This window comes from Papaver somniferum, chromosome 11, assembly GCF_003573695.1.
Source record: "Papaver somniferum cultivar HN1 chromosome 11, ASM357369v1, whole genome shotgun sequence".
NCBI lineage: Eukaryota > Viridiplantae > Streptophyta > Magnoliopsida > Ranunculales > Papaveraceae > Papaver > Papaver somniferum.
The window spans coordinates 3,060,410-3,073,220 of NC_039368.1; the positions used below are offsets into that span (position 1 = coordinate 3,060,410).

At 36.0% G+C, this 12,811-nt stretch overlaps 2 protein-coding genes across 2 annotated transcripts; both read right to left on the bottom strand.

The window, feature by feature from the left end:
• Positions 1 to 176: 176 nt before the first annotated feature.
• LOC113323936 (N-terminal acetyltransferase A complex catalytic subunit NAA10-like) lies at positions 177 to 638 on the bottom strand. Its single transcript, XM_026572282.1, has 2 exons — positions 591 to 638; positions 177 to 449 (listed from the first exon to the last, which is right to left on the bottom strand). The coding sequence occupies exons 1-2, from the start codon at positions 636 to 638 to the stop codon at positions 177 to 179; spliced, it is 321 nt and encodes a 106-aa protein (XP_026428067.1).
• Positions 639 to 11,534: 10,896 nt separating this feature from the next.
• LOC113323937 (N-terminal acetyltransferase A complex catalytic subunit NAA10-like) lies at positions 11,535 to 12,113 on the bottom strand. The gene has a single exon (XM_026572283.1). It carries the CDS (start codon positions 12,111 to 12,113, stop codon positions 11,535 to 11,537), a length of 579 nt encoding a protein of 192 aa, XP_026428068.1.
• Positions 12,114 to 12,811: the final 698 nt, after the last annotated feature.

A 12,811-nucleotide genomic window follows, 5' to 3' on the forward strand; every position in this document is an offset into this window, starting at 1 on the left:
GTAGATCGCAAGATTAATTGAACAGTAATATACCACCAGATCTAACGACGGAAAGAGTATATTTAGACGAAGATTTGGGGTTAATGGCCATGGTAAGGTGAGTGCAGCTCGGAAGGAAGAACACGGCCGGCCACCGCCATGAATAATCTTTGCGCAAGATGATCTGTTTCTTCTCCTTAAAGTTGTTTCCTCATAACAAAAGCATCTTCCCCATCCTTGTAAGAAGGAGCTACACTCTCATAATTATATCCTAACTTTTCAGTATAAATATCAATTGCAGCCTGATTACCTGCTCGAACATGAAGAGAAACATGTTCAGACCCATATTCTTTTACTAACGCGTCCTGAGCAGCATCCATGAGTTTGTTTGCAATCCCTAGTTTACGATGAGTAGGAACAACACCTAAATTTGCAATATAACCATGACTCTCAGTGCCTTCTCCTTTCATCTAAGAAAAAACAAATCCAACAATACCACCAGTACCACGGTCTTCTGCAACATAAACAAGTCGTGGCCAAAAATATATATATTCTTCATAAAGATGATAATCCCAAAGGTTTTCCTCTAGAAAACAAAGCAAGTCACAAACTTGAATTGCTGGTATATCAAACATTATTGCTTGTCCGATATCAGCCATATTGATTGGATCCAAGTGAAGAGATTAAGAATATTGATGAAAGAATACTAAAAGAAAAAGTTAATACCACCAATTTTCCCAGAGGTGGCGGCAGTCGCTTATTAGGGTTTCCACTCATTTTTGAAATGAGATTCAATCTAGGGTTTACAGGTATTTACTGGGTTTAGGGCTTTTGGGCTTGTGTATAGGGATTTTCACAGTTATTTTGCGATAAGTATTTTTTTCTTGGGCCTACCAATTGTTGGCTAGGGCTCTACAAAAGAACGATTTTGTGGGAACCACTATTTATTTGGGGACTAAAGTTTCCTTTTTGGAAAGATATTTGATGTAAAAGTAAGTCACTCCTTATTCAAATATTTATCTTAATATCAAAATTATCTTTTTTCAATTAAGTTAGTGTAATGATTAGTTGAATCATTAGTTAATATAAGTAATGATTAGTTGAATTAACGACGATGAAAATTTGATGATTTTGATTGGATTTGTATATGATCAGGTTTATATGATCATAAATTGATGAAGAAAAGAAGAAGAAAAATTGTAGAATAGAAGAAGAAGAAGAAAAAGTGGTTGAGTTATAAGTTAAAGGGTAAACTAGTCAACTTCACCTTTTATGACACCCCTTATAACTACACGGTAAGTGGCCTAATCAAACCATGGTCCCAAAAACAATCAGTTGCGCCCAGGAAATCGTTCCTACAAAATGTTTAGGGAGGGTTTGAAAAGACGAGGGTACCCAATTATACCTCAATCTAAAAAATTTCCACCTATAAGTCCTTTCTTCGAAAGTGATTGTCTATGCACTGAGTCGAGGCAATACAACTAATCGGTTTCACACTTCGTGTGATCGTCTCTGGATACGAGATCGAGATAATACAACAACGAAGTATGTTTACTTGATAATATGTTCGTACTTAACCAAACACTATAGGATTACTTATCAAGTAAATAGGAATAAACGTTTGTGTATTTTACTTCTAATTATAATAAACAATTATAATTGCGGAAATAGAAAAGTAAAATACACGGCAAGATTTTGTTAACGAGGAAACCGCAAATGCAGAAAAACCTCGGGACCTAGTCCAGATTGAATACTCTCAGAATTAAGCCGTTATACAAAATCTAAACCAACTTCGTATAGTTGAGACCAAGCAACTAAACCTATGGTTCACCTAGTTTCCTCAGTATCCATGCGCCTCCAACTTATGATAAGTCACGCACTTGGAACAATTCCTTTGGTTCGTATTCCAAACAATAAAGGAATAACAAATCTGTTCGGTAACAACTGTTTTCAATCAAGTGATATGAGTTTGACAAAGGCTCTTCCGTTTAACCAATAAACTCCTTTGTCGGGTCCTTAGATCTCCTTCTTACCAATCACTAAGGCGATTGTAAGACTTAAGCAATCAATACTTTTAATAACTAAGAAGTTTATTGATGCCGATTTACTCAACTAATCAATCGCGATTATCACAATGATGAACCAATTATAGTCGGATCCCTTTCCAGCCGAAACACGTATTGTGCACACCAAAGATTATGAACCTAAAAAGTCTTCTTGTCTTCGAATCTTCTTTGATCTTCAATAAACAACTGCACACAATCAACTTGAATCTGTTATGATCAATCCACACAGAACGGAGTCTTTAACGTTGGATTATCACAAGACGTCTTTAGATCTACAAACAGTCTAAAGATCCCCGTCGAAACTTCGATCTAGTTTGAGTGAATCTTATAGTAGAAGAGAGATTTTCAAGCATAAACAAACTAGGTGCAATCAAAGTTCAACCACCATTAGTCAATCAAATTAATCCACTAGTACAAACCTTCACATAGGCCACGTTTTTTTTGTTTAAAGCCCAGCCACGTTTCGGGTTATTTGTGTGGCTACATGTCATCAGTATAACTATAGCCACGTTTTGTGTTACCATGTAGCCATAGTGCACCATTTGGTCATGGGTTTAATCCTAAACCCATCAACTGTGGCCATAAGGTATTGTTTGGTCATAGTTTTCAGTCTAATCCTATCACATGTATCCATAAATGCGTATATGGCCACATTAAATAATTATGTATGTGTCGAAATTGTAGGATGACATAGACACACCTATTAATCCGTAGCGGAAAAAGGATTTATTTAGTCACATTGGTTTGTTTATGTGTCCATAATATATGGTTTATTAGACACTCATGTACTGACGAATTGATACATTTTATCAAACATGACAAAACATTGACATATGGTTACACCATTTCTTTATTTTTTGGGAGGATTATGATATGGCTATACGAAAAAAAAAATTGTGACCATAGTGTCGGATCCATTAGACACATGAGATTGGATTTTAACTTTTAAAGTACTAGCCATGGTTGTAGTCATTAGTAGATGGCAGGTGGTATATTCTGTTACAAGCTACTTTGAAAATCAAGGTATAACCGATCACAAGCTACATTGGATGCAAGTTGTAAAAAGGGTTTGTTTAAGGTTTCGATCTCGGAGCCATTTTTTTTCTCGAAGTCGCCAAAAAAAGGGTTTGTTTAAGGTTTTGAAAAATGTCTCGATGGAATCTTACCTACGAATGGTTGGATTCATCGTTTTTACTAAGTTTCCGACTTATAGTAGTCAACTCCCGTCCAGGTTTGAGTCAACACCTAAGTTTCATATTTATCGATTTCGATGATGTATCCTGCTAAATTTGAAGTCAGAACCCTCCCGGATCTTCTTGGTTCATAGTTTGTATGTCGTTATACCACATTTGAAGTTTGAATCGACATTGAGCTTCATATTTATCGATTTCGATGATGTATCCTGCTAAGTTTGAAGTCTGACCAGTCGAAATTCAAACCAGTGAATTTACCAGTGTGAAATAAAGCTACTTCATGACCTATATGACCGGTCGAAATTCAAACCGGAAGCACAAAAAGAAAATACAAAAATACATAAAGAAAACATAAAGAAAACACACTTTCCTTGATCTGTATGACATCCCTAGTCAAAGCTCTACCGTACAAAAATATCCCTAATATGTATGACCACCTTTTATCACCGTTAAAGTTTTTTATATAAAACATCAACGAAATTTCTCTCACTTTGTCTCATATCTCTTCGTCTCTAATCGCTCTAACCTTGCGCCTCCCTCAGAAAAAAAAACCCAGTTTCAGTTCGAAGCAAATCAGAAACCCTACATCCTCATCGATGAAGAAACGAAACCAAATCTCAAGAGCTCTTCAAAATGTTTCAATTAAAAGTCAAAATCGAACTCCAAATTCTTTCAATCAAGTTTCTTCAACCAAATTTCAGTAAAACCCTATTATTTCTTCAACCAAATCGAAGCAATTTTTTCAACCAAATTTCAGTGAAACCCTAATTTGTTCTTCAGTTTATCTTGATGGGGGTTTGAAGCAAGAAATTGATGTGGAGAAATTAGGTTTGATTTGGTGAACAGATGATAGTTCTGCTGGTGCCGTGGCCTAACTATGTAGAGGTGGAGATTTGATATTGCAGTTTTTCTTGCTGGTGGTGCTAGTACTGAGGTGGAGGAGTTAGTGGTGATGTTCTGGATAAATTAATGGATCTGGCAGTAAAGAGGTGATGTTCAAAGGGTTTTAATGGTTTCTGAATCTCAGATGCAGTTAGAAGATGAGCTTGAGGTTAGGGTTCCAGTGAAGAAAAACTCTAAGGAGGAACTGAAGATGTTGGTGGTGCATCTTTGGGTTAATTGAGGCACTTGTATGCTGTTGATTGAAAGGATGAGTTGAATTTGGTTTATATGAATGTGTAGGGAAATTGTAGGACTGAAACAGAGAATCTGGTGGATTACTGAATGTATTTGAGGAGAGATACTGAAGATGTTAGCTGTTGTTTTGAGGGTTTTTGTGCAATATAAATTTCCTAGACCACAGGTAATAAATCAATGCTATGTTTGAGGGGTTTTGTATCGTGTTTCTGCTTTTTATGTTTTGGCAGCACTTGGTATCCGATATTTCCAAAAACAGTTTTAATCTTACTTGTGGATAATATCATGCTATGATGTTAAGGTTCTATTGGATGTTGTTCAAAATGTATTTATCATAGTTTGGTTGATTGTTATTTGAATTTCGGTTAATTGGGAATTCAATTTGTTATGAAACTTGTAGTATGATCCTTTTAAGTTATTGTTGTAGTTTCTGCTAACTGTGCATCAAATTTGCATCCGACAAATTTACTATGGGAATGCTTTTAACTTTGCTCTTTTGCTTTTTTATTTTTTCCAGCTTTTTTAACTGAAATTTTGTTGATTGGTTACCAGGGACCATACTACTGTGATACTGGTGCCGACAAGGCATTCAGACGTGACATTGTTGATGCCCATTACGAATCCTGTCTCTATGCAGGAATTAACATCAGTGGAATCAATGGAGAACTTATGCCCGGACAGGTGGATTTCGTTTTAGTTTTATCAGCTTTTTCTATTCGGCCAGATGGGTTTCACCTGTTTTGCGTGTTTCTTCTTGAACAATTTGGAAAATTGAAGCCTGATTATTTTTTTTATACAGTGGGAATTCCAAGTTGGCCCTGCTGTTGGTATCTCTGCTGGTGATGAGATATGGTGGCTCGCTACATTCTTGAGGTAATTAGTACATCAATCTGCAAATATTAAGTTTAATCTTTATTTTTACTCATGTTAGACTGTTTATGTTTCTTTACTATAGTTGGACTTATAATTTTTTCTCTCCATCTTAACAGAGGATCACTGAAATCGCTGGAGTCGTTGTTTCCTGGGACCCCAAGCCTATCAAGGTCAACTTCCTTCTTTTTTCTTTGTTTTGTTTCTGCCAGAAATCCTGCATAGTTTAAATATGGTCTTTTATCCTTATTGTCATCAGCATCCCAGTATCTTAACTAATGTGGCTACTGTTAGACATTAAATGTAACTGTACTCTTTTTTATTTCAGAAGTAGCTGTACTCTTTTTTATTTCAAGAAAACTAAATGTAACTCTTGTTATATGAGATGGTTGTGTTATTTATCTTGGTTTTGTCAGTGTTCTAGATGCATCTGTTAGACATTATAGATCATTGTATGTCTACTCTCAAATGGGAAGACAAACCAACAATTCTCTGAATTCCGCTGCAAACAACCTTCTTCACAACAATACTCACAACTTTACGCCGTTACAATCACCACCACCACCGTCTTCTCAGTCTCAGAAAAACCACCAACAACCACCGAACAACCACCGAACAACCATCACAATCTCAAAACAATCATCAACATCAACAACCTCCTCCACTCACTCAACAACAACAACCTTCGTCTTCAACAAATCTTCACAATACTCAATCACAATCGATTCCTTTGAATCTTGATTCTCAACAACCATCACAAAACAATGTTTATCAATTTACATCACCACATCCATCACAACATTATCGTTGTTTTCAATTACCTTTTCCAAACATTTCTCACTATGTTTCTGTAAAACCTGATGGTTCCAATTTTTTAGTATGGAAAGATCAGATGGCTTCGATTCTTATCAGCACCAATTTATATGATTATGTTGATGGTTCTATTGAACCTCAACCTCAATTTCTTTTTCATGAAAATATCCCTCATGTAAACCCTTTTTATCAAGAATGGAGAGCGTTAGATCATTTTATTGGTTCCTGCATCAATGCTACTGTTCTTTCTTCTCTTGCATCTGAACTTCTTGGAAAGGCTACTGCTAGAGATAAATGGAATCATCTCTCTAAAATCTTTACCAATAATTTTTTGCAAGAAAATCTCAATTACGTGCTCAACTTCAAACTATCAGAAAAGATAATCTTTCAATCTTTGATTTCCTTCATCAATTCAAGACTATCTCAGATTTTGTAGCAGAAATCGGTGAAACTGTATCTGATGAGGACATTGTTATGTACTCTCTCTCCGGTCTTGGCAGAGAATATGCTAATTTTGTGATTACAATTCAAAATCGAGAAACTCCTCTTTCATTTGCAGAACTTAGATCTAGACTGATTTTTCATGAACAATGACTTATAGATCAAGATCAAGATTCTTTTTCTTCTCTCATAGTCGATCCTACTAATTCTGCATTCTTTGTTAGAAGATTTGCAAATTCACAATCCTCTGTTGGTAGTTCTTCAAGACAATCTAGTGGTAATTCTGGTTCTTCTTCACAGAATTTTGTTTCTCATTCTGGCAATGGTACTAGTAATACTTTCAAGAGAAATGAATTTAACCCTCACAAAAACCAGTTTCAACACCTTATACCTTTCACACTGGTAGTAATCCATTTCATGGTGGTAATGGAAGCTTTAATGCTGGACATGGACAACCTCCTTGTCATATTTGTTATAGACAAGGTCACTTTGCCAACAGATGCAGATTTAGGTATTCTCAGTCTAGAAATGGTGTTACTGCTTTGCAAAAAGCTTTTGCAGGCTTGGAAGTTTCAACACAATTGCAGACTTCTACTCCTCCTTCCGCTCCTATTGTATCTAATGTTGCAGATATTTTTTCTTCTCCTGGTCATTGGAGTACAAATGAAACTGGACCAGTATGGATTCCTGATTCTGGTGCTACAAGTCATATGACTAATGATTCAATTTTACTTACTACTGTTGAAGAGTTTGATGGAGATGAACAAGTCATGGTGGGAGATGGTAAGTTACTTCCTATCACTCTCACAGGATCTTCCACTTTACATCCTTCTTCTAGTGGTACTTCTTTTAAGTTAAATAATATTTTGTTTGTGCCAAACATGAAACAGAATTTACTTTTTATTGCTAAGTTCACAACTGACAATAATTGTTCCTTTGAATTCTTTCCATGGGGTTATGAAATCAAGTTTATTCTCAGTAAGCAAGTGCTAGCAAGGGGTCTAATGAAACACAATTTATATCCTCTCTCAACTAACCATCTTATTCAGTCAGTTCCCAACATAACTCTCAGTTCAATTTTGGCTTCACCAACTATATGGCATCAAAGACTTGGTCATCCATCACAAAAGATTGTTCAAAGGCTTGCTTCCTCAGAAGAAATATAATTTTCTAATAAAGACTTTGAAGCTGTTTGTTCATCCTGTCAGTTAGGGAAGAGCAAGTATTTACCTTTCACTTCTTCTAGTTCTATATCTTGTCATCCTTTGGCTTTGATTCACTGTGACATATGGGGTCCTGCACCTATAATGTCTACACTAGGATATAGATATTACATATTGTTTGTAGATGAATTCAGCAAATTTAATTGGATATATCCAATGAAGTTGTTTCAAATTGTTCAGAACTTCAATGAAAAATCTTCTTGAGAACAAGATTAAAGAATTTCAGACTGATGGTGCTTATGAACTGGTTAAAGGTCCATTTAGAGATTTCTTGGATGTTAATGGTATTATTGTTAGAATCTCTTGTCCTCGTGTACATCAACAAAATGGGGCTGCTGAAAGAAAACATAGGCAAGTGACAGAAATAGGTAATACTTTATCCTTTAGAGCTAATATTTCAAAAAGGTTTTGGTTTGATGCATTCTTGACTGCCACCTATTTGATAAACAGAACTCCTACAAAACTCTTATTTTTCAAATGTCCATATGCACTACTATTTGGAAAACAACCTGACTATTTTTTTCTTAAAGTATTTGGTTGTCTTTGTTTTCCAAATATAGTTTCTACTAGAAAAGACAAGTTGAGCCCAAGATCAGTGCCTTGTGTTTTTCTGGGTTATAGTCCTTTTCATAAAGGATATAGATGTTATGATCCTTGTACTCATATGGTCTATACAACAATTCATGTTGTTTTTAATGAGTTGGTTTTTCCTTTTGCTTCAGCAACACCAAGTTCAGCTGCTGCTTCAGGTGTTCTATATGGTTTATCTCCTTCAATTGATGCTTCAGTTTCTAATACTTCATATGATTCTGTTGTTACTTCAGTGGTTACTAATTCATCTGCTTCAGCTGATATTGCTTCTGCAAATGGTAATGTTTCTTCTACTTCATCTCTTAAGCCTCATGTTATTCATACTAGATCAAAATCAGGCATTTCAAAACCAAAACCATTAGGCTCAGATTTCATAGCTAATGTTCATATTAAACATCCAATACCAGTAGCTTACACTGCAATTTTAGAATCTCTTGATGTCCCAAAAACTTTCAAAAAGGCTGCTAACATACCAAATTGGGTACTTTCCATGAACAATGAATATGAAGCTCTTTATAATAATGATACTTGGAGAGAGGTTCTATATGTTCCTGGTATGAATGTTCTAAGCTGTAAATGGGTTTTCAAAAACAAACTTAAAGCTGATGGTACTTTAGAGAGACACAAAGCAAGATTAGTGGTTCAGGGGTACAACCAAATTTATGGTGTGGATTATAAAGAAACTTTTAGCCCAGTGGTTAAACCAACTACTATAAGATGTGTTTTAAGTCTTGCTTTAAATCAAAAATGGCCAATTAGGAAATTGGATGTGTCCAATGCCTTCTTACATGGAGATTTAAGTGAAGATGTTTACATGATGCAGCCTCCTGGATTTGTTTCAAAAGAGAACCCTTCTTATGTTTGGAAACTGCAAAAGTCCTTATATGGTTTAAAGCAAGCTCCTAGAGCTTGGTTTGATAAATTCAGTAAATTCTTACTCTCTCAAGGATTTATTCAATCTGAATGTGATCATTCCATGTTCTATTATAGAAAATCTGGTGTCAAGATGATTCTTTTAGTCTATGTTGATGATATTATTCTAGTTGGCAGTTCAGATGAAGCCTTATCTACTTTCATTACTTCTTTAAGTGCTGCTTTTGCAATGAAGGATTTGGGTTCTCTTTTTTATTTTCTGGGTATCGAAGCTGCTTTTACTTCAGGTACAAATTCTATGCTTCTTACTCAAAATAAATATTCTTTGGAGTTATTAAAAGTTTGACATGTTAGAGTGCAAACCTTGCAAAACACCAGTTGCACAAGGTCAAAGAGCATCTATTTCAGATGGTACAGGCTTACAAGATTCTTCTACTTATAGAAGTTTGGTGGGAGGACTTCAATACTTGACTTTTACAAGACCTGACATCAGCTACGCAGTAAACCATGTGTCTCAATTTATGTACAAACCAACTGATGTTCACTTACAGCTTGCTAAAAGGATTTTAAGATACATTAAGGGTTCCTTAGGGTCTGGTATTACTATTACTGGAGGCAACTGCAATACAATTACTGCTTATAATGACAGTGACTGGTCTGGTTGTCCTGATTCCAGAAGATCAACCACTGGTTTCATGGTCCTCTAAGAAACAACCAACTGTAGCTCATTCTTCAACTGAAGCAGAATACAAAGATTTGGCTGTTGCTGCTTATGAAGTTAGATGGAATTCATACATTATGGATGAACTAGGGGTTCCTCTCACTACTCCTTGTCTCTTATACTGTGATAATATGGGAGCCAACAGTTTAGCTTCAAATCCTGTGTGTCATGCTCGAACCAAGCATATTGAAATCGCTTATCACTCTGTCAGAAGCTTGGTAATGATCGGTTTATATCTGTGAAGTATGTCCATACTTTGGATCAAATTGCTGATATGTTTACTAAGGGACTTGACAAACATTTGTTCTTCAAGTTGGAGGGCAAACTGATGCACTACCAGAGTGCTCAATTTGAGGGGGGCTGTCAGAGCACCTAGCTCAACCAATACTATGTGTCCACGTGTTTGATCTCTCCTCCACTAGTTTGAGTCCATGTGTATCTTTGACAGCTCAGTGTAACTGTCTTTGTCAGTATTGTCGGTTGTATCTTTAAATACTTTCTCTTTGTTTCTTTGTAATGTTAACAGCATTAATTCAATACACAACTTTGTTCTTTCAATTTCATCCAAGGTCTGTAACATGTTATATGACTGACCGTGATTTTCTACAAGCATATCTAATGTGCACGTAATTTGGGTTTTTAAAAGGGCCGTCCGATCTTTTTTGGGGGGAGGCTGTCCGAGTGTAATTTGAGTTTAGGTGAGTTTGACTGGAACCATATAAAAACTACTGGGTTCCGGTCATAATTGATGTAATCTGAATCGAATTGTCTCCTTATACAATGAGATTATTTCCAGAGTAATAAACACCATACATACTGTAACTCAGGAATCGATCAATCGTCCTAAGTAGCAGGAAGCATACCTTAATATGAAATATAACCATGCCGTTCAGTCCTTTCTCCTTCCATTTTAACAGCAGCATATCAAATAATCCAAGGCTGCGAATCAGAATGATTACTTATACGAACATGAAGATAAACCCTTTCAAATCCAAAGTGTCCTGTTCAGCAGTCTTGATTTGGTTGAAATGCTCCAAGGATAAACATTGTTTTTCTTTTTCTTCTATCTTATAAACAACAATATGACCACCATAGCTTTCTACGACATAAATAAGTTGAGGCAGTGAGAGTATTGAATAAATGGAGAAAAATAAATAAATATGTGATGGGTCTTCCTCTGGAAAGCAAAGCAAGTCACAAGCTAAAACAAGACTACGGTTTCATTTTGGACGTTCATGCTAATCCATCTCTTTTTTAATTGCAAAAAGTTGAGATTTGAGACAAGCTAAGATGGTAGATCTCACGAATAGAATGCAAATAAACAAAGGCCATCATATAAATATGACTATTTTGTTCAATAATTCCCTGAGGCCAAGCACTATGGTTCACGTTTTCCCTTCCCTCTCCCCTATATGTAAATAACATCTTTTCCGACTTTAACAAGGTTTTATAATTTGGTAATTTGGTACTTCTAGTTAACAATGAAACTAACACATGATCCTTGATAAATTTGGTACTTCTAGTTAACAATGTCTGGAATTTAAATTCAAGACATAAATTAAATTTACACTCCAATTGATCAACCAAGATTAGTTGTAATTATTCACTTGAAACTTTGTCATCATCTCTAACTTAGTTGCAGTGTCTCCGTTTGCCTTTTCAACTTGGCTCTGGCAGTTTCACTCGACAGACATCCAGCAGCATGACCAAATCCATCCCCAATATGATCAGCTTGTTGTTTTCCTTGAAGTTGCTTTACCAGAACGTAAGCATCTTCCCCATTATCATAAAACATATCTGCAGATTCATAGAATTTATACCCTAATCTTTTGGTAAAAAGATTAATCGCAGCTCGACTACTTTTAAGAACGTGAAGAGAAACACGTTCAGGCCCATATTCTTGTACCATAGCGTTCTGAGCAACACTCATCAGCTTCTTTGCAATTCCTTTTCTACGGTGTGTAGGAAGAACACCTAGATATGAAATATAACCATGAGGTTTAGTGACTTCCATCCTAGCGACAACATATCCAAGAATACGACCAGTAACATTCTCTTCTGCGACATAAGAAAGTCCTGGCCACAAAACTAAATAATCTTCATAGTAAAGATAGTCTCCTGGGTGATTTTCCTCTTCGAAACAGTCTAAATCCAAATCTTGCATTCCTGGTATATCATCCATGGTTGCTTGTCTGATAACAACCATTGTTAATTGAATATTGACTGATGAGAGAAGACGAAAACAGATATATAGTTTTTACGAATACCCAATATTATGTATTTATAGATGGATGAATTACTTGATGAACAACTCTTTCCTAATGACATTCCTAAACAGAAACGAACTTATAAGAGAAATACGATGCTAACGGGACACTACTGATTCTTGGGGCGGCAGTTTGACTTTGTTAACCTTTTTTACTTTATCTTGCTTTTGAATTCTTTTTTAAACCGATTCATGTCTGCTGTATGCTAATCTAGTGTTTATGATAACCAGAAGCATAAAAAAAAAAACACTCTAGCTTTTCTTGCTTCGGGATATGGAAAAGGAAATCTGCAAAAAGTATTATGATCTGCCTATAAGAAGGCCCTAAGTGCAATAATGCTATGTCTACAGGGGCTGAAATCCCGTGAGATTCACGGGTAGACACAGATTTTAGTGGGTCCCATAAGCCCACCCCTGTTAGCTCCAGCGGGTCTCAGGGGCTGTCTCACTCCGTATTCAGCCCCGGGATTTCCCTTTGTCAACGTAGCATCACTCCCCTAAGTGCCATTACGCGATTCCTCTGATTAGATTAGGTAAAATGCAGGAGACACTAAGGTTCATGATTTGCTAGCTGTGCCGTTCAGACAGCAGGGGTGAGTGATTAAAGGCAGGAAAGTAGGAATACTGTGGTTGCTCTG